The sequence below is a fragment of the Python bivittatus genome, unplaced genomic scaffold (assembly GCF_059951505.1).
Source record: "Python bivittatus isolate LINGU-HERP-01145 unplaced genomic scaffold, Pbiv_v1 ctg000180_np1212, whole genome shotgun sequence".
In the NCBI taxonomy this organism is placed as follows: Eukaryota; Metazoa; Chordata; class Lepidosauria; order Squamata; family Pythonidae; genus Python; species Python bivittatus.
The window spans coordinates 3892837-3917672 of NW_028277047.1; the positions used below are offsets into that span (position 1 = coordinate 3892837).

The following is a 24836-nucleotide window of genomic DNA, read 5'->3' on the forward strand; positions in this document are numbered from 1 at the left end:
ATATATTCATACCCATTTCTAGAGATGTTATTTAGTACCATGGACCCCAAAAGGAAAAAAAAATCCTTACTCTATCTGTCTTTAACAGTAATTCTGGCTGGAGTGATGAGATGAGCTGCAAAACACTAGAGTACACTAGGCTGGAATAGGGTTGAGTCATTTATGATTGTGGGAACTCACCCTTTCTCTTACTAGATTGTGTAAATTACGTCCATTCAAACAAAAGATGGTTTATTTGGGTCTTTCCAATTATGTGGTCACAGAAACTTATCCAACCAGGTTAAAGCAGTGTTTCTCAGCCTCCAGAACTGCCAGATGTCTGCACTTCAACTCCCTGAATTCCCCAGCCTGCCTTGCCCACGGTGGAGAATTCTGGGAGTCAAAGTCCCACATCTGGAATTGCCCCGTTCAAAAAAACATTGATTTAAGAACAGGTTTCTCAAACTCGGTCACTTTAAGATCTGTGGCTGGGGACCATGACTGGCTGGGGAAGGGTGGGAGTTGAAGTCCACGCCTCTTAAAGCATGCTGGCTGGGGAATTCTGGGAGTTGAAGTCCACCCATCTTCAAGCAGCCACCTTTGAGAAACATTGATTGAGAAGGTGGGGGGAACCTATGTCAGTTGAGCAAATAAATATATAAAACCTTGGGGGGGAAACTATCCTAACTTATAAACCCTGGTTTACATTCAAATCAAGTAGCCTGCCAAGGCCACTAAGAGTTTGCCCTAAAAAACCCAACTCTGCCCGCCCATAGTTGCATCCGTCAGCTGACGTGGGCCACGTGACCCCGGCGGCAAGCAGCGCCGCCCGCCATTTTGGTAGTTTTCTCCCTCCCCCGGCTGACACTCGGCTTCCGGTCCCGGAGGGGGCGTGGCCTCCCCGGAACGCAGCGAGCCTCGCACGGGCGGGCGCGCGAGCCGATGCTCTGCCCGGGCTCCGCATGGCGTCCGCGAAGGTACCGCGTGCGGCAGCCCGGGGAGGAGGGAGGGCGGGCAGGTAGGCAGGCAGGCAGGCAGGGGGGCAGCTGGGCTGGTTTAAAGGCAGGGGAGCATGCAGGTGCCAGCAAAAGAGGGGCAGAGCTTGGGTGGGCGGCGGGCATCCGCTTTCTCTTCCCTCGGTGCGATGGGAAGGCTGCTCCCCAGGCAGAGTTTAAAGTGTAGTACGGTTGGTCGCCCAGTCAGCCAGATGTTTAGGCTGGATTTGGCATTTTTATCCACCTATCGAGCCCTTCCCAAGGACCTGAGATAGGATTATTATTATTAATTATTATTATTAATTATTATTATTATTATGGTTGGTCACCCAGCCAGCCAGATGTTTAGGCTGGACTTCGCGTTTTTATCCACCTATCAAGCCCTTCCCAAGGACCTGGTATAGGGTTGTTGTTGTTATTATTATTATTATGATGATGATGGTTGGTCGCCCAGTCAACCAGATGTTTAGGCTGGATTTGGCATTTTTATCCACCTATCGAGCCCTTCCCAAGGACCTGGGATAGGATTATTATTATTAATTATTTTTAATTATTATTATGGTTGGTCACCCAGCCAGCCAGATGTTTAGGCTGGACTTCGCATTTTTATCCACCTATCGAGCCCTTCCCAAGGACCTGGTATAGGGTTGTTATTATTATTATTATTATTATGGTTGGTCACCCAGTCAGCCAGATGTTTAGACTGGACTTGGCATTTTTATCCACCTATTGAGTCCTTCCCACGGACCTGGGATAGCCAGATCTGGCAATTGCATGTTCCGTTTGATGGATTATTATTATTATTATTATTGATGAGTTCCAAAAAATTGGGCTAAGGGGCCCAACCACCACAGCTTACCATTTCTTACATTTCTGCCTTTGAGTCAGTGTTGATGCCTGGCAACTGCCTGGACTAGTCCCTGCTGTTTTCTTGGCAAGATTTTCGGAAGGGGTTGGCCATCGCCTGCTTCACAGGACTGAGAGAGAGGTCACCCAGCTGTTTTCTAGCCCGGTGCCTATTGTATTAATATTACAAGTGTTGCTGCTGCTGCTGCTATATTATTATTATTATTATTATTATTATTATTATTATTATTATATACATGAAATGACAGCTACCTGTTCTTTTCCTGGTGTTGGCCTTTATTCACATTGAATAAAGAACCTTGGAGGTCGTAACGTATCGGCGTAGTCTGTGTGTGGATCCAAACAGGGTGGCCTTTTCTAATTTTGTCAGTGTGAAGATTTTCTAAGTGCTGTCCAAGGCTTTTTGGTATGGCCCCCAGTGTCATAAACCCGTGGGACCGCCACGGCCAGTATATGCCATCATCTTTTGGATTGAAAAGATTGAAAAACTTCGGTTTTCAGATCTTGATCCTTCTGATCTTTTCCAATTCCAAGCCACATTTTCTTCTTTGCAACCACAGTTAAATCCAGTGTGTTCTGCGCCAAGACTTTATCAGTTCGTACTCGGAAATCCCACAGTATTTTAACCTGCTCGTTTTCTATTACTTTTTCAGCTCTGTGTTCCCAATTTTTCATTACTGGCAGATAATTATTTTTACAATATTAGATATTCCATTATGGGTCGAGTCAAGCATGAGCTTTTCCCCTCACTCTTTCCACGTTCAGATCTTTATATCCTGCTTTTCAACCTTGGCATGACTGATTGCAATACCAAACCCAATATCAATATTGTATAATTGTATAATATATTGTATACTGTTGTATAATAATATCAAACAAAAATCAATAGTCTGTGCAATCCAATTCACTATGAAAGGGATCTTCTCCACTCACCCACGATTATTTGCCAGGTAGGGAATTAAAAAGATACATCCTGAAGACGCTCTTTTGTCAAATGCTGTGAAAATGCACACAAATGCCGTGTGCCATCTTTTTTATTAAATTCATTACCTGCAGAGACTCCAAGACTCTTGGCCATTTAATTATTCTGGGGAAAAGCAGTGTGACAGCCATACATACGCCAGAGTGGATGCGGTTCCTGAACTGAATGAGGTTTGAAAAATAATTTTTAGTGGCACAGCTTTTCCTGGTACAAAACGTGTGGGGGAAAAATGCACTCCTTGGCATGAAAAAAAACTCCAGCCTTGGCACCTTTTATACCAATGTGTTTAATGCAGAATGGATGTGTCATCGATGCTTTTCTGTGGGTGGATCGGACGGAGGGAACCACACGGCCTTGGAAAAGGTTGTGCTACAAAGCACATCTGGATGGATCTGAAGCATCTTCCTCTCGGCGCTGCAAAGGCTGCACTGCAAAGCACGTCTGGATGCATCTGAAACATCTTTCTCTGTGCTTTAAAATCTTATGTTATTGCTTTTTCTCCCCCCTCCTCCCGAGGGCCAGGTGCCTTCCGAAGCGACCACGGAGCTGCGTTTGCAACAGGCTCGGACCTTCAAGGAAGAAGGGAACCGCTATTACAAAGAAGGCCGTTTCAGAGATGCTGTGAGCCGTTACCACTGGGCCTTGCTGCAGATTAGAGGCCTGGATCCCAGCACGCCTTCTCCTCTGCAGGAATTTGTCGCCGAGAAGCCCGCTATGACGCCTGAACAGGAGAAACTCCTCTACAGCATCCAGAGCGATTGCTACAATAACCTTGCCGGTAAGCCAGCTTACAGATGATTTTCTCACGGCCGTATTCGTTTCCCACAATGCCCCAGATCCTGGCTAAACCAGTGGCATTGTGGGAAGCCACCACGATGAGTCTCGGAAGGTTAGACCAGAGGGGGGGGGAAGTAAAGAGGACGACAGATGGAGGTTCCATTTAAGCATCACGCTGAGCGGCCTTCGATAGAGCCTCCTCTTCCATTTATATTCTTATATACTCGGTTATGTTCCTAGCCTCTTTTTCAAGGAGCTGTCGTGCAGTGGGGGAAACAGAAAGCTAAAGAAATGCTTCGCTCTCCTTCCTCCATTACTTGATCCAAACAACAGCCCTGCAAGGTAGCTCAGGTTGAGAGCAAGAGCGTGCGCCCGACTCTCTGCAGCCCCCATGAGTGGTGGAGGACCCCACCTGATTCTCCCCAGGGTTAATCCTGCGTTGTAATCTCTCCGCCATGAATTCACCTCATTCCCCCATTGTGAGCAATCTAAATGCAGAGATTCCAAGATCACCCCATTTCTCCGTGGATCCGAATCCCCCTTTTGATCTGTTTTGAATCTCCCAGCTGGAGACCAACCAGGACAAGGGGATGGCATAAGGCAGAGGCAGCCATGTGGCCAGAGATCCAGAAACAACTTAATATTATTTTAAAAAATATATACATTTCACACTTTTTGGGGGGGCTTAGTGAGAGATCTTTATTTTGATGGTGGCGAGGGGCCTTAAAAGCTGGGCACGGCCCAGATCTTCCTGCTTCCGTGTTGACTTTCTCTTTCGCTCCAGTGAAAGAGATTTGTAAGTTGATTTTATTTTTTATTTTTTTGCCTTTTGCTGGGGCATCCGGGAAGCCACGCGCTTGCATGCTTAGCGTTCTGTCTCTCCAGCTTGCCTCCTTCAGATGCAACCCGTGAATTATGACCGTGTCAAACACTACAGTCTCAAAGTTTTGGAAAGACAAGCAGACAACGCCAAGGCGCTTTACCGGGCCGGAGTTGCGTTTTACCACCTGGGGGATTACGACAAAGCCCAACATTACCTTTTGTCAGCAACCAGCAGACAGCCCAAAGGTGAGAACGACTGCATTTCATCAACGGGCCTTGCATTAAGCCATGATTTTGGTGAATATACCATAAAGGGCTGGGTTCCTTTCACACAGGACAACAGTGGGGAAGGGTGAGCTGCTCTGATCTGCTACTCACAAATTTCGGTCTTTTTCTCAACCTCGGGCAGCCACAAATCCTAATTTGCAGCCTGCCCGGAGCCCCAAACAAGCCACGTTCTGGCTGCTGGCACCAGTGTCTCGTTCCTCATACCGAGACGATAGGAAAGCAGGAAAAGGGGAGACATCATGTTTCTAGAGTCCTTGGAGGACACGATAAACAAATGCTTAATGTTTTGTTCGGCTAAATGTTGATTGCAATGGGGAGGGGGAAGTTTGGTGATTTTAAGCAAGCTTGGCTGACCGTTTGGGAGCCAAACCCTGCTTCCTAACCATTTATATTCACTTTTTGGCCCGCTCCTTGAAATGAAATCATCTCTCATGTATGTGCCACCCAGAGCAGCTTAGATTGGCACATGGTTTAAGCGCGGTTTGCTTAATCTGCTCTCTTCCATAACATCGGAAGCCGACATTCAGGCCTTGCAAACAGATCCTGTCCCTTGTATAGTTGCTTCCATCGGCCTCCTGGATTTTTCCTCTTCTTTTTGCTCTGTAAATGTGTTTTTTATCCATGTTAACTGTGTCTTTATTTATTGCTTCAATATCCTGTAAGCCGCCCAGAGTCCCCCATTGGGGGGAGATGGGCGGGGATAAGTTTGATAAATAAATAATAAATAAAATAGCGAGATGGGCGGCATGTATCCCTTTGAAAAATAAAGAAAGGCATAAAATAAACAGCCTCTGGCTTTGTCCAAGATGCTAAACCCCAAAGCTGATACCTTTTTGGCTTAGCGCTACCTACAAGAATTTTAACTTTTTTCATTTTCTTCCCCTTCTCTCTCCCGGCTTCTCTACCCCAGACGCGAACGTCAAGCGCTACCTGCAACTGACCGAGTCACAGCTGAGTAGCTATCTTCAGAAGGAGAAAGAGTTATACATGGGAATGTTTGGGTAGAGAAATCAAGTCATCGCAGGAAATCCCCAGACGTTGCAGGCCGTGCGTTTCCGTTTGTCCGTGGACCACGCGGGCGATCGATTCCGGAGGGGTCAGATAGGTAGTGCCTTGAAAAATGCAAAGAACCCAGCTAGAAAAAAACATCACCGGGAGATTGTCTCCTATCCGTTTCTGCCACCTCGGTGGAAATCTATCGTGGGCAGACGTTGCGCTTCCAACTTGGCTAAAACGGGAACGGTCCCTCGTTCCCACATTTGTTCATAAAGCATTGTGAGAAATTCACTTTTGTGGGTCTGATTTCCTTCCGTTGGCGGACCAGGACACACGGCAGAGCTGAACGCCGAAATCTGAATTCCTTGTTCGTCGCCAGCTTTGGAGTCCTGTCTCGGAAGGGGAAGAGCAGAGACTGCTTTTTAAGGAACTGCCCGGGCTCGCTCGTTGCTTAACTATTGAATAAAACAGGTTTACAAAACAGGGAAAGCAAATCACACTAGGCTTTGCATGAATCTTTGATCGCATCTCTTGATTCCCGTGGCCGTTTTGATCGAGCTAGCTTGCAATCCAAGGGAATACACCCAGGGGCTGGGCTCACTCATCTTGCAGTTTGCTTAAAAAGTTTATTCAGGTTCACACAGCAGCCAAAACCCACCTTAGGCTTTTCGTGCTGTGTGAACTCAACAGCTGTATCCCTCCCTTCCCGTTTGCCTGCCTAACTTTTATCTTTTAACGTCATTCCTTGCTTGCAATCGAGATAAATACGGTACGTCCGGGTGGTGTAGCTTTGAGGCTCTGTCAGATCGGGCTAAAGCGATCCGCTTCCATTTGGGCGACCTCGTTTGCAACCCACTTCTCCCCTGCCCTTGACTATGGTTCCTATAGTGACAGTCCTCGGGAGCCAACAATGTTTGTCATTTGTCCTAGCGCGCACACTCATCCCTGCAGCGTGCAAGAGGTCAGCTTTAGTACACACCCTCCTGACCCTGCCTGTTGCAGATCTGGTCTATTAGCCACGGATGCACCCAGGATTCAGAAAATAGGCTTTTCTCCCCCCACCTCCACCCCCTTTTTGCACACGAGCCAGGGGTTCAATTTCCTAGCGGCAGATTACTCACCAAAACAGGAATTGGTCCGTCCGGGACAGAAATGAAATTATTTTGCAAATAAGAATGAAGCCGACAGCGTACCACGCTTCTGTTCATCTCGACAAATTTTGTATCTAAAATAGATCCCTGTTTGAGCCCTGGTGATGGGGTGGAATCCAGCCTCCGGGGCTGAGTAAAACCATCTATTCCATAGGTGAGCAAAATTGTCTCTGCTTCCATGGGCTGCGTGGAAGTCAGCAGCTGTTTGACAGCTCCATCGTAGCCGCAGAAGCAAAATTCAAGGCCGTTTCTTTCGGGGGGTTTTCCCCCCCAAATTCCATGGGTTTGGCTTTAGAAAGTCAAGACTGCAAGAAAAACCCCGAGTTTATTTTCAAAGGGTGCCCCCAACCCAGTCCTAGCATCCCCTCCCGCGAAGGAGAGGAAGGGACGGACCTACAACCGTTTTGGCAATTCTGCAAATGCAAACTTTAAAAAAAAAAACGCACGTCCGCGCTGTCTCCTTCGCCAGCAAACATCCTTCATTCCTGCCATGCAAGCTGGCCTCCTCCCTTACTTTTAAACAAATACTTTTCTCCATGTCAGCAGCTGGGAAAAGGGGCTGTTTGCATTTCTCAGCTGTCCTTTCTGTCTTTATCCTCGGCAAATAAGAATGTTTCTATCTTGTTTAGCTTGGTTCCTCCTGTTCACGGAGGGTCAATCCCTTTGCTGCTGCTTATAAGCCCTGGAATATATCTGGGGGGGGCCAAAAGTCAAAAAATATAAGGGACTTTGTGGTCTTGAGATCACTGCTTCTGTTTATAGTTAAGAATGTAAGTTGCTAGTCCTCAGGGTGAGACGGAATTGGCCAACACAGTAGCTGCATCGTAACCACAATAGTGACTTGTCTCCTGGCTATAACGGATGAATAAAAGCCAAATTGCTTTAAGGAAAAAAAAAGGCACCTTCTTCTACTGATCAAATGCCGGCCAGTTTACAACGTGGTTTAAACGTGGCTTGTTGAATAAACTGCCACTGGCTGGCCTTGCATAATACACTAAGACATTGTGCTATGTCCACATGACAGCTGTCTTGCGTACACACAACAGAGAATAATATTCTGCTCATATGGCCTAGCAAGTTGTTGAACGAGATGTCCAACTTCAATAAAGGTAGGTCGTGATTCGCGCGAGTTCGAATAGCGCAAGATTCGGTTTAGTGTGATTTGTAAATTGATCCCAGGGCATGTACGCTAGCCAAAATTCAGTGAATGCAAGGCGATGGGGCGCGCAGTTGCTGTTGGGGTTTTAGACGCTAATCGTGGGTGCAAAATAGAGAAAAGACTCCATTTCGGGAAAGCTCAAAAAGAGGTTCATTTCGAAGAATACAGGAGGTATTCTTCAGATGTGGGTTTATCCTCTTTGACCGTTACACCTACGGTAACCCTACATCCTTTATTTCAGAAAGATTTATTTAATTAATTAATTTTCTTGGTTTCGCTCTTGAATTTTCCTTGGAGAAGCAGAGTTTTAAGCATAAACCATTTCCTTTTTCTAAATCCTCATGAACCTCAGGTTCATCCTTAATTTTTTCCAAGGAAATACGGTCACTCTAGTTCCACAGTAGAAGCCTATCAACATGGACGCTTAAAAAATGGAACTATTTCCATCATGCTGGAACCCAGCACCCTATTTCCCATAGAAAGATTGCTTCAAAGAGCGCGAATTCGAATCAGGTGACCGTTTCGTGGGATCCTGTCACCGCACTGAGACCTACCTGTATATCCCAAAGGGAGCTCCCAGCTGAAGAGCGAGTTCCGTTCCCAAAGTCTGTCCTTAAGTCGAATTTGTACGTAAGTTGGAACAGTCTTATTGTATAATACTGTCTAAGTAGCATTGTGTAATGAACTCGAACCTTTGGGCCTTTAACTCCGATCGCTGTGTATTTAACTCAAATTTTGCTACAATAGGCTCCGTCTTAACTATGGGTCGTCCATAAATCGGGCGTCCTCTACCTGTATCGGCACCTCTAGAACAAACAGCTTCAGGAGAAGCTCAGCCCGAGCCACTCCACCCCAATCTCGGGCTAGTCCATCTTACGTTTGGCTAGAGGAGGAAGGAAATAGAGCCCAAAATATGCTAGAGGCATAGAAGCTATTCCACCCCAGAGCAACAATTCCTCCTTTTGGCACACGCCACGGAGGCTGGCAAATGGGCCTACCGATGGTCAGATTGGCACAGCACCCAGGCGTTTTAAATTTCAGGCAGGAGTGCCTGGCTTAGAAGAAGAGAAGTCAGCTGGAACGCACAGGAGCAACCTGGCCAGGCACCAAAAATAGGAATTTTTGAGTCCGGCAAGAATGGCGTAGGTGGGGGCACTAGAAAGCAGCCGGTAATGAGAGACACAGATCAAAACCCACATCATCTCCTTTCTGGTTGCATCAGACGGGGCGAGGTACAAATGACCAGCCAAGGACGCAAGGCTGGTTTCATTAACATGTTCCACGAAGCCATCATATGTTTGTTTGGTTCTGGCTTAGTGCTGTCTGCACACATGGCGTTATCAGCGGCTTCCTTCTCCTATTCTACAAACATAGCACCCGGAGAGTTCACCGTTCCTTGGTCCCAATGCTCATCCCCCGCGGGTTCCCTTAACCGCAGGTTAACACGAGATCCCAGCGCACGAGATCCAGTGTTAACCGAGCACCCCAAAGTTTCATTCCTATTCCTTATTTTTGTTGAACGTACGCGGATGGGCTACTCGATCGAACCCGATCCGAATCCCATTGGGTCAAATCTGGCTGGCTAAAATCACAATGAGGTTTTTGGCAGCCGCATCGGTTGCCGATTTGTGAATCTGCGCATCCGCTAAGGTTGCTGGAGGGCAAACGCAGAATGAATCACGCTCCCCCCTTCCCCGCAGAACTTGCTTTTGGCCGTTCTTAAAATTCACAGCAGGCCCGGATGCAGAGATCCAACTCCTCCAGCCTTCTGGAAAAGCTGCCACCACCTTTACCAACGAGTAAAACGAAGCTAGCGATCATGAGGGCTAGAAACTTGAAAAAAGAAAACTTGAAAAAAGAAAAAAAAGAGAGGAAGCATTTTGGATGTTTTGCATTGGGTGTTCATTACCCAAAGGGATTCGGATTGGGTTCAATCGAGTAGCCCATCCGCGTACGTTCAACAAAAATTATTCCAGATTTAAAAGGGTTTGGGTTAGGCTGCAAAGTTGTCGAAGAGGCAAATCTCAGAACTAATCCTGCATGATCCATGCCAAGCAAGCTCTGGCTTGCTGGCTGTCTCCCAGCCTCGTTAATTACAGTTATTAGCAACGTGGTGCCACGGAATCGCGCTGTAAACAGCAATTCGTGGGGCCTGCTATCCCCTCGGCGGAGAAGCAAGAGCACGGGCGTCAAGGATGCAAAATTGCACGGCTGGGGGGCAGGAAAAAATTCACCCTCTCACCTTTGAAGGGCGAGCTGGGGCTGGCCATGCGAACCCACAACACCGTTTTAATTATAGGAAGAACGCCCGGCCTCCACTGCCGAGACCCGTCAAGACTGGCCAAAGATCTCCCTTCTCGCCCCAAGCAAACGGAACTAAGACGGGATGCCAGTCGCCCTCCAGCTGGCACGCCCTCGTTTTGCTGGACTACAACTCCCCCATACCCTCAGCCAGCCCCGTTGCTCCCCGTTGGGGATGATGGGAGCCCTAATCCAAGGCGGGTTGTTGCCCCTTGAGGCTAATCACCATGTCTCTGGCTGACACCGCACGCTAAGCCCACATCAAATAAATTCAGGGTGGCCCGTTTAACCCCAGGTAAACCTGGGATTTATACACGGCACATAACTGGCATTTCTTCAGGAACCGTTTGCTGAATTCCCCACAAATGGTGGGGCTGACCCAACCCAGTACGAAGCACAACAGATCCATTTTTGTAATACGGTAAAGACAGACAAAACCCACTGATTTGGAAGAATTCAGAAGAATGATTTTTCCCCCATCGGCCGGGCTGGGGACAACTTAATCACTGCTAGAAAATCTTTGGCCTGCAAACATCTTCCAGAGTTTAGTTTCAAACTATGTCTCTAATTTCACGGCAATGAACATTTTGGACCAAAATACATTTAACCTCCAGGGACTTGCTTATTTTCTCTACCCTCACCCTTCACGTCTGGGAGAATGAAATTCCCAGACCAAAAACGTTTAAAAAGGAATATTAAGACCCAAGGCTGAAGACCATCTGCTTATGATCAACCCACAGGGGCAAGAGCCATGTCCCCTCCCTCTTAATTGATAGTAAGAAAGAATTTGGGGGGGGGGAAGGTTGGGATATTCTTGACCAAATTTGCAATGAGCAAGAAAATAAAAGAAGACTGCCCTCACTCAGAACTAGCTTTCAATCAAGTTCATTTGGAGAAAGGGTAACAACATAACCCAGCCCCCAGAAAAGATGCATATGTACCAGTCTTGAGAGCCGGGGATCAAAATTCATTTCTCTGATCAATTTTGGATCCAAATACAAATTCCTCAGCATCATTGCGGGCTTATACAATTTGTGATCTGAGTAGGGGGTTGCTCCAACCCCCCCCCCCCCAGTCGGCAACCTTTTCGGTTTTACTGCCTATCCTCTGGAACTAAAGGACCCAAAATGAACCTTGGAATTCACTGATCTGGGATATACCGATTGCATAAAATCCAAGATGAGCCCGTGATTTTTTTCCCCGACAAGATCAAAACAACCCCAAGAGGAGATGCAGACTTTAACAAAAGTGGCATTTTCTCCACCCCTCGCATAGCTCCTGCTGCAATGTTAAGAAAGCCAGTTCAGAGCGAGAATAAGCAGCAGCTGATAGAAAACATCTCGGGGGGGGAGGGCTTTCTACGGAGATCTCGAGTTCAAGTTCAACTTTGGCTTGGGTTCAGGTCCGTAGATGTCCTACGGCTCGAGAGGTTCACATCTGAATTCAGGAGGCCCTTGGCAAACGACCCAGGAAGCTTCAATGTGGAAAAAGGATAATATCCTGGAGGCACTCCCATTGTCCAAACTAATAGAGAAACTTTTCCAACATGATCAGTCACCACAAAACCAAACCCCCCACCCGTTCAGAAGGTTCGTTCATCTTTTCGCACACATCCCAACTGATCATCCAATCTTTTTCTAGTATTTGGCAGTTCGGGAACTCTTGAAGGAGCGAGACACGATCTTCTTCAGTTCCTTGAACGAACGGCTGCGCCGAAGCTTAAAATTAGGGGCGGGCAAATCTGCCAGATCCAAAGTGGCCGAGCCATGCAGCCATCGGTCTCCAAGCTGATGGAAAACCCAGTCCCCGTTCAGGCTGACCGCGCTGGTCGCTTCCACCTCACTGAGGCTGGACCCGCTGCCAGCAAGCCCAGCCCGCTGCCGAGGCGGCAGGTCAAAGTGGCTGTCCTCCAGGAAGCAGAACGACGCCGGCATGTCAGAGGAAAAGGCGAGGTTGCGGTTTAACGCCACTGGCGGAAGGAACGTTCCCGCTTTCCCGCGATGCCGTCCAGCGGTTTTGCTGGAAATTTCCAGAACCGATGTCCATTTCGGCTTGACGGCCTTGCCCCGGCTGGCTTGAAGGTGGCTGGGACCTACCAGTCCCGCGGCGGCGTGGACGTTCATTTCTGAGCTGGCCCGGGCCCTGCCTCCCGCGCGGGCTGAAGGTTTGCGGCGGAGGCTCAACCTGCGCAGCAACTCGCGGGGACTCAACCAGCTTCTCTCGGCTGCCTTCTCTTCTCTCTCGGCGGTCTTCACCAACTCCCGCGAAGCGTGTTTGCCTTTGTACAGCTTGTCGACGCCAGGAGTGGCCCGAGACAATGAGGCCTCCTTTTTGAAGGACGTCTCTGTCTTGATTATCTGCTGCTGGGCCCCAGCTGTCCAGCCTAAAGCCCTTCTCTCCGGCGCGGCGGATGGCTTGTTCAGGTCGAGGTTGACCGAAGGGTCTTGGGGCGCCGGGAGGGAAATCACAGACGACTCACTAGCTTTGGCGAGGTTGGTGGTACTTGATTGAAAGGAGCCGATCTCTGGAAACGGGGGGAAATCCCACAGCCCGTCCAGGACCCGGGAATCTCGTGCCCCCTCTGGGCCTTCGGGAGAACGCAAGTGAGAACAGGTGGAGATCCGCCGTCGGATCTTCCATCCTGGAACTGGAGCGAGGACCTGACCAGCCGCCAGCCCGGAGCTACAGACGGACGTCATGGATAAGCTCTTCTGGTTCCCCATGAGGTATCCAGAGTCTGTTCTGTTGGCTGCCGTGCGGCATTTGTAACGCAGCACCAACTTAGCCATGTACTGGTCTAAGCGGACCCTCGGGGGCTCCCTGGAGCAGACGGGTTCCCTCTTGGGCGAGTCGGATCTGGGAACCTTTGGGGGCCCTTCGTCAAGATCTTCCTGAGACGAGCTTTGAGAGAGGCCATTGGTGAAGAGAGGGCTCTGCAAGGCTACGGCGTGGAGGGGACTGGGGTAGTGGTAGACTTCATTGGTGTTTCGGGAGACCAGGTCAGACTTGTACCGTAGCAGCTGGAAATTCGGGGGCCTCGGGAGGGGGAAGGACAAGTCCCCCAGGCCCAAGAGGAACTCAAGGTCACCTGTCCCAAGAGAAATGTTGGAAACGAGCTTGTGAGGCACGAGAACCTACAATTATGCGCCTAGGACCTAATACTGCTTCTGGGGGTCTATCCAATCCTTGACCCCTCCTGATTTAATTTCCGAAGATATTTTTTAATAAAACAGAAATGGGAAATTAGCATCATTTCAGGGCCAGTTCAAGGGACCTTTCCATTTCCCCCAGCTTCTTAATGAGCTTATAACTGATGTTTGATTCCTACTTTTTTGATTTTGAATGACCAAATGACTGCCTAGTTTAGGTGATACTTTCATTCTGCATTTTATTTGACTTTATTGGATACAGGTAGTCCTTGTTGAGTGACCATAATGGGGACCATTATGGTCACTCAACAAGGACTACCTCATTAAGTGAGGCGGTCGCTCGGTGAAACTGCAACAGTGCTATGATCTGACGTCAGCTTTCCTTTGCTTTACAGACCTGAGAAGGTCATCAATGCGAGGACTGGTTGGAAAGTTACTTGTTCATCGCTGTCATAACTGCGAGCGGTCACTGTACAAGGCAGTCGCTAAACGAGGATCACCTGTATATCTTTTATTCAAACTGTGTCTTTTAACAGGCGTTATTGTAAACCGCCCAGAGAGCTTCAGCTATTGGGCAGTTAAAATATTTTAATAATGAAATAAGGAAGAATGGCACCGCAAAGGAAAAGCACAGTGAAATGCTGCTCCCTGCCTGACCGAGACTGATTTCTCAGGTTGACTGCACTGAGATAGCGTGCCAGTTCGACTCATCCGCACGGTGGAGCCCAACCTGGCTTGCTGGGAGAAGAATGACCCCCACGTCATGGAAGGACCCCACCTTTACCCACCTGCAGCGGACCAGGTTCAAATTGCCCCCTCTGCCAGATAGCTCCTTGGCTGGCACACATGATGTAACCATAGCTTATTACACAAACCCTTCTGGCTGGATTTACACGACACGCTTAGCCCAACTCTGAACAAGCCGTTGCGTCGGCCAAAATTCCGCTGTCGTTCTCAGCTTCGACTACCTTGCAGGGCTGTTGTGAGGATTCCAAAAAACCAGCCCCTCGAGGTCCACAGAGAGAAGCCAAATTCAGCACCTCCTCTGGGCCACGGACATTTCAAGGATGCTGGGGGCAGCAATGAGGACTAGAAACTTTGGTTCACATCGAGGAGAGGCTCGGAATGGTAAACACAGGGCTGGGTAGATTTATTTATTTGTTTGTTTGTTTGTTGAATTTTTCAACCGCCCTTCTCTCCCCAATGGGGGAACTCTGGGCGATTCACAACAAACATTAAAAACATAAAATATATAAATACATAAAACCTTAATTAAAAAGATTACTAAAAAGAAGAAGGAGAGACCAAGAGGATGAGAAATCTGAGGCTGAAGGCCTCTATGGGGCTAGCCATTTATTGATTGATTGACTGATTGATTGACTGAAATCTTCTATTGCAAAGCTGAAGGCAGCAAATGTTAACCCATCCTCCTGGCAGTTTCCCCCCCACAACAACCCTATGAGGTAGGCCGGGCTGGAAGGGAGGGACTTTCAGCACCCCCCAAGGAGCTTCTATGGCCAAGGCAGGACTCCAACCCAGATCTCACCTTGCCCATTTGACCACACACTCCTGCATTTTCTGTTCCTATTGATGCTGCTCCCTCACCCCGAGGGGCTCACGGAGGTCACCCTCCCCGCAAGGAATGCAGCCTTACCGGTGGACACGGGGCGCCGGTTGTCGGTCCTCGCTACGCTCGCCAAGGTCAGGCGCTGGAGCTGGAGGTCAAGGAGCCGGACCGCAGCCTCGTCGGTCGACCGTGGCCGAGCGAAGCTGCTCTCGCGCAGGCCGGGCAGGTGGGGGAGGGAGCCGATGCTACAGCGCGAGGCCCCGGGTCCGTCGCTGTGCACCGAGGCGCACGAATCCGACAGGGAGCCCATTTCGCTGGTTTCGTAAAACCCTGAAATGTGCAGAGACCCCTGGTTACAACATGCTGGGCTGCACACAGATTCTTGAAAAGAAGTACAAAGGAGGGGATCAGATCGACCCATGGCCATGATGGAACCTCCATGGGTAGTAACAGCCTACCCCAAATGGCAAATGCTGGAGAGAAACGGGGAGGATGGTTACTCTCATGCCCAACCTTCTCGAGATTGACTGGATCTACTGGATTACAACACCCAGTTTGCACATACTGATTTAATATACTGGCTGGGTAGGGAGAGAGATCTACACATCGAAACTGCTCACTAACAGGCGGATTCAGCCACAAGCCAGGATTCCCTTTGTGGAGCTGGAGATGGCGTAACCTCCAAAGCACTACCACAAATCATGGCTTGTGGGCGGTTTACACATCTTAGCTTGCGTTAACCATGGCTTGCTGGACCCAAACTTGTAATCCAAGTTTTGCATTCTTTGTGGGCACCCATTCAGACAGCTCTGAGCCCGGAGCGCCTTAAAACCACGGAGGGCAACAAAGGAGGATGAACAAAACGCCATTACTATTTCGTTTGCCTGCAAGATAGCTTGAAATGGTTCGACAGACCCTGGTTTACACAAACCCTGGCTAGGGAAGACCAACAAACACAGACATCCAAGCTTGGAGACCAAGCAGGACAGAGTCCAGAAAGGAAATGGTAGGACCTACGTTCTCCAAACGTGGACCATACCTGAACTGGGCCTGGAATCCGCTTCTGGCATCTCTGGGGTGTCTCCTCCGTTGATCCCCACTTTCTTGTTCTGCTCACCCATCATCCTCAACCCCAACGCTTCCTTGTCCGAACCATCTTCGGCCCGAACGCACAGCTCTCCAGCATCCACCTCCATGTTCTCCGACGAGGTGTAGAAGGCACAATGTTCCTCGGAGCATCCAAGGAGATGTTCTGCTTTGCTCTGGTCCAGCTTTGTGCCGGTGGCGTGGGCCAACTTCCCATCTCCAAAGCAATTCAGGTCCTCCTATTTGGCCAGGTAGAAGAACAGAGAAAGGTCAGAAGATCTTTTCTGGTGGGGGGGAGGCCCAAAGACCTGTGGCACTCAACCTCGGAGCGACGCTGCGTTTGCCAGAGTAGATCCCACCCATCCACCGTCCATCCTCCTCTCTTTCCAGCATCCTGCATGGTCCCCAAACTGTTGGGCTGAAAAGCAGCACACCGGCTCCCACCGCTAACCCAACAGCGTTTCAACCCCGAGAAGCAAAATACAAGCTGCATTCGTTCGTTACAGTGGGTAGGTGGGTGAGTTTCAGGCAGAGAATGGTACAAATTCAAAATACAGTGGAACCTTTGGTTATGAACTTAATTCGTTCCGTGACTCTGGTCGCAACCCGAAGGAAATTTCCCCATAAGGTTCAATGTAATTACCGTTAATCCGTTCTGGTGTGGAGGACAGGGAGGCGGCTATTGCTTGGAGGGAGAGTCCCCCTCCCTACGGCCACGGTGTCGGGGGCAGAAAATGGCCGCGGACCACGTGTCGGGGGCGGAAAAATGGCCGCGGACCGTGTCACGGGAGGGAAAATGGCCGCGTATCCTGCTCGTACCCCGAGGCGGAGTTCGCAAATCGAGGTAAATTTTTGTGGCCGGAGCTGGTCGTAACCCGAAAAGTTCGTTAACAGAGGCGTTTGTAACCCGAGGGACCACTGTATTTCCCTGGCTATTGTCAGGACCTCAAAGCAAGCAAAATTGAGCCATCTATACCAGCACCCTGGTTCTCACGGCAGACATCTAAGGCAGGACACACAGACACACCGGGTAGCCGTCCCGCTGTCACTCCCTCCCCTGCCCCCTTGGAGAGCAAGATATATTACTCCTGTACATGCAAGCTCTAATTCTTCCTGGTTGATTGCTAGGGTTGGGTATCAAACAAACAAACGAAGCACGCAAAAGATAATCAACCCAATGATGTTTTCCAGCCGCAGCAGACCTTCCTGGGTATCTTGAAGAAAATAAATTCCATCTTTCCACGTGGCGAGCAAAACACTTCCTCGTGAAAAGCGGCTGTTTTCAGCCCAGGACAATGAGCAAACAGTTTTACAGCAACAAACTTCCTTTAATCTCGGCGTGCCTTCCTGAATTGGATCAATACACAGTCCCTGCCTTCTAAAAGCAAAGCTGAGGAAGGAGAAGTTATTAAAAAGGAAAAATAAAGGGCTTTCAGAATCCAAGCAGCTTCACAATGGAAATGGGGATCTGCGTCAAAGTCGTATTTGGGGAAATCCAAGTTAAAGGAGAAGTGGGATTTTAATTTTGCACCCGGCCAGCTTTTCTTTAAAGCCGACAGCATCTTTGCCAAATATTAAACTCAAGGTGGGCAGGAATCTTGGTTGGTATAAAGGGAGGAACAACCTTCCCCATGCAAGTGGGGGGTCGAAGGCAAAAACAGAGGAGAGGCTTTCTGAGACTGACGCCAGAAAATTATGTTTGCCGGCTATTAAATGGGGCCTCCGGGCCAGAGGTATTGCAATTCTACTTTGCAAACAATTAATCCACACCTTGAACCAACAAAAAACAGGGCAAAACTTCAGCCAAAGGTAAAGAGATCTCTGCCACTTACTCCATCTTGACATTCTCTCACTAACCCACTTCTTAGGCATCCCCAGTGAAAGATCTCGCCTGGCTAGGATCCCCTGGTAAAAAATCTCGCCTACCCACAATCCCCTGGTGAAAGATCTCACCTGGCCACGATCCCCCAGTGAAAGATCTCACCTGGCCATGATCCCCTGGTGAAAGATCTCGCCTGCCCATGATCCCCCAGCGAAAGATCTCACCTGGCCATGATCCCCTGGTGAAAGATCTCGCCTGCCCGTGATCCCCCAGTGAAAGATCTCACCTGGCCACGATCCCCCAGTGAAAGATCTTACCTGGCCATGATCCCCCAGTGAAAGATCTCACCTGGCCATGATCCCCCAGTGAAAGATCTCACCTGGCCATGATCCCCCGGTTAAAGATCTCGCCTACCCACGATCCCCAGGTGAAAGATCTCGCCTACCCAAAATCCCCAGGTGAACAATCCCCTCCAGGCCCACTTCCCATAAACCTCTTGGGGTAATTGCATCTAGAGAGGTATAACTGTCATACCTCCACCAATAATGCTGTAGGTGCATAATTAAATTCCTGCCTATCAGCGTGGCCTCGCCCTCTGCATTTAGAGCATGGCCTTGCCCCCCAAACCCCCAATCCTTTTACCCACAGGAACGTTCCTCGATGAATCCCAACAGCTCGGGACAGCGATGCAATCAATTAAATTTGCACGCTGCCAGATCACTTAGATTCATTCCAGCTTACAGCACCAGCAAATACCACGTTCCCTTCACGATAAGGAAAAAATTAACCGACATACAGTAAATCTCCCCAGGAAGCAAAAAACCGAAGCTGTCGCTCCAAATCGCAAGAGAGACAGACAGTATTCTAAGTCAAACCCCAAATAACTACTCCATAACATGAAACCAGGATCTGTGCAATGGGAGGGTGGGGAAGAAAAGAACCCCGACTGGATCACCCTGTGTATTTGAACTGGCGGCTTTTTTACTAGTCCACCCAGCATGAAAAAATGACCATTTCATCAAACTTCCCCATCTCTTTCCAAGACTGAGGCTGAACCGAAACTGAGACAAGATCTGCCCCCATGCACGGTAGTTTGAAACCACAGGCATGCCAGAGAATAAAGCTGAGCAAAGAGAAGATAATAAAAAAAAAAAAAAGAAAAATGCCAATATGTCAGCCTCCAGCCCCTTCGCCTCCGGCCGGAGGTAACTGGTGCCAAGAGGAAGTCACCATCTCTACAAACAGCAGGTGCTTTGTTTCGGTAAGCACACCTCCAACCCCAGTGCCAAGGCACGGCGGCACCCGTGGTTAAAGGCAAATTCACCAGCCAGCCATGCAGGCCAAAGACATCTGCACCAGCTGCAAAGCTGGGGGAGACCCTCTGAGATTCTAGGTTTTCATCCTAGGACACCCTGGTTTTGGATGGGAGGGAAAGAGTGGGGTGGAAAAGGAAGGAAAGAATATTTGCACACTGCAGATTCAAATCCCAAAGCAAACAGGCTAAGAATTCGGGGGGGGTGGAGAAAAATCACAATCTCTACCCCCCCCTTTTGGAAATATGACATTTTTAGCCTTCAAGGGCAGCAACGGCCGTAAAAAGTGGGCCCATCCAACCTCACACACACCCCCAGGTTTTTAAGCGCGTAGGTAGCGTTTGCTCAACAGCTAAGCCGGAAGCAAACAAGAGGTGTAGCGTGCGCTGCGTGTGCCAAGGTGGCTTGCAAGCTGCCACAGCTTGGCCGGGCTTGAAAGGAGGCAAAATAATATTCTAACCACCCTCAAATCTAGCACCCCTCCCCAACTGATTTCTCCTGGCCAAACCTTGACTCTAAACATCAAAGCAGCGAGCTGGAGAAATTAACAAGAGTTTCTATTTCAAAAGACAGAAAAGAAGTCAATGTTCTTTTAGAAGTATCCTTCCAAAAGGTAACCACCAAGGATTCCCAAACACTTGTTCCCCCATCAGGCGTGTCCCTTTTTAAAAAACCTTGATAAGAGAATGTAATTAAAACAAAAAAAAGGGGGGAGATCTTTAAAACCATCATTCATCCTCGCGGGCCCATTTTGTAAACCCATGATGTCAGGTTGCTACACAAAACACCCCGCGCAATCTTGCAATCTCGAACCCCGCCCAGCTGCCCAGGTTTGGCACACATCTGTACACACGACGGGAAGACGTTTGCTGGCTCTAAAGCCCAACGCTTCATTCGGCTGTCCGGTGGATTCTCATCTAGGTTTCTGGTTGTAACCACAGCCGAGGGAGCGTCAGTTGCCCCAGATGATCAAACCGTGGGAGGGTTCACATATGTTTGGTATCAACATTTTGCTCTCGGAGCTGCGCGTGATGCTGATCTCACACCAACCCCGCCTTGATTCGCACACATCCCCCTTCTTGCCGAAGCCCACTCTCCCCCCTCTTTCATGAGCCCCATTCCTGACCCTTCCCCGCCCCCTTCAGAGCTTATCCTCCACATTAATTACCCATCTGCCACGTTGCACAAGCTGTTTTTCTCTTTCCTGCTCTTATATACCTGCTCAATCTTCCTGGTTCCTAGTTCAGCCTTTAATCAAGTCCTTCCGTATTTAAGAACGAAGTAATAACCTCCTTCGGAATATACTTTTCTGCCCCCAACCCCCTCCAAACTCAAGAAACCCCCTCCAATCCATTTGCAAATTTTTCCTCTTGGCTCCAAGCTTCCTCATACCTGTCATTTACAACCTCCCCCCCTGCAAATTCATATTTTTACGTTCAGCTCCAAGGGGTGCCTCCAACTCCAAGAACCCACCCGAGATCTGTTCCCATCGACAGCAAGCTCACATCTTACCCCTAATGGCAACTAAGTTTGGTGGTGGGCAACTTTGTGTCCCTGTGTGTGTGTGTGCGCATGTATGTTTACTAGCCGAAAAATGAATGTTGCAGCCATAAAGGATTAACCACTCCACGTAAGTCTGGAACCATATTCAGGACAGAGAAAGACTCTATCAAACTAAGCTTGACTCCCACTGACTTTGTGGACGTATCCATAAATAAGCATTGCTTTTCTTCTTAGAATGTCTGTTTTCAGGAGTGTTTCCAACTTCTCAGTCTAACCTCAGTCCTTGAGATGTCCTTGTGGTCTCCCATCCGAGTGCTAACCAGACTCAGTCTCCCTGCCCAGATGTGAGACATTAACAGCACTTCTCTGATGAGAATAAGACCCACCGTTTACACTCTAGCTCCATTTTTCTCACTGCCTTTTGCCTTTTCACAACTTTCCTCAACACCCCAGGTTAGGACTATACCAGCCATCAAAGTCTGCCTTCAGGTGTGACTAGGCTGGAGAAGGCTACCTTGCAGAAAGGCAACAGAATATTTCTAACTCAACTAAACCTTCATCTGCAATAAATCCTGATTTTTTTTTCTCCTCCTGCTGCCATGTAGCCAATTTTAGATTACAAGCATTTTCGGGTAGCAATTTTTCTTCTTAAGATTTTTCATTTAAAATCCCCCTACAGGGATTTCTTATCACCTCCAGGTGAAGTTAAACTGCAGTCCTTTGGTGAAGTACTGTAATCGTTTTTCTTCTCTTTCTTAAGCCCCTTTGCTCTAATTTAGGGTGGGGTTAATTTAGAACCAAATCAAAGCAACTAGGGATTATTTCTTGCAGAATACTCGAGATAATTTTCAGTACTATCAAAGGCACGCATGTTGCACAGGTAGATAAAATCTTTCCTGGCTGAGCTTCGTTTAAACCAAGTATTTTGAAATGTGGGGATCAAGAATCAGGCAAACACTTTTCAACAGCATTCAGGAAGAGGTCAGAAGATGCTGGGCCCTCTCACTCCATGCCCTGAGAACCAGAAACTCTAACCTGCTCTTTAAAAAAACAAACGCCACGAGCCCCGCTGCTGGAATGATGGGAGTTGTAGTCCCACGCTTTTAGAGCTTCAGTACCGAGCCACCTGCGGGAGTCCCCCAGTTTCAGATTTCCACCACTTGCTAGATCAGACCAAGAGACCAACTGAAGCCAAGTCTCAAAGAAATAATTAAGGTTGGATCCTCCCTTCTTTCGACCCAACATCCAGAGGAGCTTACAATCTAGGGAAAGGGAGGGAAATCATAACCCCCACATGTTGCACAGGTGAGGTACTACACTTGCTCTTAGCCCAAAGGCCGAGAAATACACACACCCGCACACATATTTGATTTAGACTCTAATTCAAAGGACTTTGCCCTCCTTATCCTCATCTTTGACCATAATAAATATCTGATTTGCCCAGGTAAGGGGAAGCAAAGCTTTTCATGAGCAGCTGGGCTTTCTCGTGAGTAAGGGCCCCAGGGACGGGAGGAAGCTGGCATGCCCAGCAGCAATAAAGAAATACCCATTGAAAAGGGGCTGCCAGCTGCCAGCCCAGCCCACTCAACCCGGCCAGCTCCTTCCTCACCTGCCGACGCGCGAGTCGCAAAGCCCCGTCCGGGAAAGCGAGCGAGCGCTTTGCGCGGGGGCTCGGTCCGGCGGGCGTCGCAGCTGACGCCCGGCAGGTCTCCTCGCGAGCAGATTCCCCCCCGGGGGGAAACCTCAGCAGGGCAAGCCTTCGAGCCCCCCACCCACCCCAAGCCCCTGGCGGGCTGCGCGTCTCCCCGGCCGCATCTCACCGATCGCGGCTCTGCCTCGGCTCGGCGCTCCTCCAGGGCGCGTTCCACGGTCGCCTTCTGCATCTCGCGCAGGAGATCCAACTCCCAGATCCCCGCCAGGCTGGCCTGCAGGCGCTCGCCGATGCGCAGCCGCTCGCTGCCGGACCACAGCGAAGGGGGCACGGCTCGGCGGGTGGCCATGGGGCCCCCAGGACGGGGCGCCGGAGCCCCCAGGTCGTGCGCCTTTGGAGAGGTGAGCTCGCATGCGCCCGCGGCGAGGCGAGGCGCCCGGAGCTGGGGAGCAGCCGGCGGGGGACTGGGGCGAAGCCTAAAGGGAGGGCAAGGATGGGGGGAGAGGGGGCAGATCGAGGGGCGGGAGGGGGAAAGGCTCGGCCCCCCCGCGCCACGAGAACTTCAGCGGAGCCGAAGCGCCAGCGCGCTTTGCGCCCGAAGCGGAGAGCAGCGCAGACAAAGGAGAAAGGTTTGAAAGAGTCACGTGGAAATAGGGCTTTTCCCCCCCCTTGGGGGTCCCCGCCCCTTTCCCTCCCACTCGCGGCGCCGGCTCTTGATTGGCCCAACCCACGGGAGACCCCCCCCCTTCCCGCAGAAAGCGAAATGAGAAAAAAAATCTCAAAAGTTTGGAAAGTTGCGCGCTTGGAAAGGAAGCCGGGCGTCAGGTAACGCCCTCCCCGGTTACAACCTAGTTTATTATTGTTTAAAAGAAAAAAAGTCAGCAAATGAGGTTTTACGCATCGGGAAATTGAAACAGGGTTCCTATCGATGGGATGGACCAACTGTTTGTTTTTTTTTTAGAATAATTCTGATAGGACCTGGCGGTCCCCCCAACTCCGGCGGTGTGTAGCCTTAAACGTTTACGAGAAGAAGATCAGGAGTACGGTTCCCTGTTTGTTTACGGGGCACAAGGAAAGACGGACGGGGAGGGAAGAGGAAAAAACGCAAACCCAGCCCCCGTTCGTCAAACGACGGCAGAAGAGCTATCGCAGGCAAGCGGGTGGAACCGCTAGGCGACCCTAGACCCCAAGCAGCTGAAGCTTCGAGGGCGAGTTCCCTGCCCCGAGGAGCTTACAAGTTGAAATATAGCCCCGGAGAAGCAAGAAAGGGAGAAAAAACGGGGAGGACAGGCAGGAACTCGAGAGATCGGTCCTGCTGCTGGTCCACACTACTAGAACACTCCGAATTGTGCAAAAAACCAAAAGCTCCAGGCGTCCTGCTTTGTTGCAACCCCCCCAACAGCCCTGCCAAGTCGCCCCCTTCCCTTCCTCTGCTCCACCTCGCGTAGCAAAATCGTGGCGCTCGGTAGCCGTCCCCGAAGCACGCCAAGTGGTGCCCTTTCCGCCTCCAAATATTCCTCCTGGCTGGTCTCTCCCCTCGGTCACCTCGTGGCGGGGAGTCCCACGGGACGTTCGCCCCCGAAACGGGCGTGGGTCCAGGTGGGGTTAAACCCTCGGCGGAGCCGTTCCCAAGGGGGGGGGAGAAACGCTTCTCTTGCTTCTTCTGCATCCCTGCCCTGCGTCCTCCCCCCGGAACCAGAACTGGCCGACGACCCTGAAAGCAGGGTGGGAGAATTAACTCGCGCATCCTGCGCTATTTAAGCAGCAGCGGGAAGCCGGGGGTGGGGGGCAGTTCACGGCAGAGCCGCCTCGGGGACCCAGGCGCCTCCTTCCAGTCTTCCTCGGTCGCTTTGGCTCAAGGGATTCGTTCTCCCCATGGCCACCTTTCCTCCGTTCAAGCACAGAAAATCCTTCGGTAAGAGATTCGTCTCTCCCCTTCCCCGTGTGAACGCTCCGGTTTGGATCGGCGGGGCGAGGCTGGGTTCCCCCGATGGCTACCGCCCCCTGTTGGCCCAAGAGGGGAATTCACCGTTCTTTTGGGTCACTTCTTGAGTGTTTAGAGCTGTGCTGTGATTGTTCATTAGCGGGCTGCGTTCCCACGATAGGTTTCCCTGGGCGAAGTAAACCCTAGTTCAGTGTTCCTCAACCGTGGCAACTTGAAGATGTGGGGACTTCAACTCCCAGAATTCCCCAGCCAGCCTTGCTGGCTGGGGAATTCTGGGAGTTGAAGTCCACACATCTTCAAGCTGCCAAGGTTGAGGAACACTGCCCTAGTTGACTCAGTTAACCCGGTTTTCTGGGCACCCATCTGTAAAATAACCTAGGTCAGGGTCTGTGGTTCTAGGACCCCCCAAGACCCTCTCAGGGTCTGTGAAAACGAAATGATTTGCCAGCCTCTGTTGAAAAATAGTCGTCTATTAAAACCCCA

At 49.9% G+C, this 24836-nt stretch overlaps 2 protein-coding genes across 4 annotated transcripts; one reads left to right on the plus strand and one right to left on the minus strand.

Moving 5' to 3' along the window:
- The first annotated feature begins 830 nt into the window (after positions 1-830).
- On the plus strand, positions 831-5997 carry TTC9C (tetratricopeptide repeat domain 9C). Of its 3 annotated transcripts, XM_088137328.1 has the most exons (5): positions 870-956; positions 2898-2993; positions 3346-3601; positions 4486-4668; positions 5621-5997. In XM_088137328.1, the coding sequence occupies exons 1-5, from the start codon at positions 942-944 to the stop codon at positions 5713-5715; spliced, it is 645 nt and encodes a 214-aa protein (XP_087993454.1). In that variant the 5' UTR covers positions 870-941; the 3' UTR covers positions 5716-5997. The 3 variants fall into 3 exon arrangements, with proteins under 3 accessions (XP_087993456.1, XP_087993455.1, XP_087993454.1); XM_088137330.1 differs by lacking the exon at positions 2898-2993 and having other exon boundaries at positions 831-956; XM_088137329.1 differs by lacking the exon at positions 2898-2993 and having other exon boundaries at positions 832-956; positions 3340-3601.
- Positions 5998-10417: 4420 nt separating this feature from the next.
- Positions 10418-23042, minus strand: LOC103068200 (uncharacterized). The gene is made up of 4 exons (XM_088137326.1): positions 22578-23042; positions 16073-16358; positions 15121-15363; positions 10418-13405 (listed from the first exon to the last, which is right to left on the minus strand). The coding sequence occupies exons 1-4, from the start codon at positions 22755-22757 to the stop codon at positions 11955-11957; spliced, it is 2160 nt and encodes a 719-aa protein (XP_087993452.1). The 5' UTR covers positions 22758-23042; the 3' UTR covers positions 10418-11954.
- Positions 23043-24836: the final 1794 nt, after the last annotated feature.

Excerpts from the sequence above, each read along its gene's own strand:
- TTC9C (XM_088137328.1), top strand. Across the intron at positions 2,994-3,345 it reads CGGTTCCTGAACTGAATGAG|GTGCCTTCCGAAGCGACCAC; the intron begins GTTTGAAAAATA and ends CCCGAGGGCCAG. Across the intron at positions 3,602-4,485 it reads TTGCTACAATAACCTTGCCG|CTTGCCTCCTTCAGATGCAA; the intron begins GTAAGCCAGCTT and ends CTGTCTCTCCAG.
- LOC103068200 (XM_088137326.1), bottom strand. The coding sequence starts at position 22,757 with ATGGCCACCCGCCGAGCCGTGCCCCCTTCGCTGTGGTCCGGCAGCGAG. Across the intron at positions 16,359-22,577 it reads CCGAGGCAGAGCCGCGATCG|GAGGACCTGAATTGCTTTGG; the intron begins GTGAGATGCGGC and ends CTGGCCAAATAG. Across the intron at positions 13,406-15,120 it reads CCGGCGCCCCGTGTCCACCG|GTGACCTTGAGTTCCTCTTG; the intron begins GTAAGGCTGCAT and ends CTCTTGGGACAG.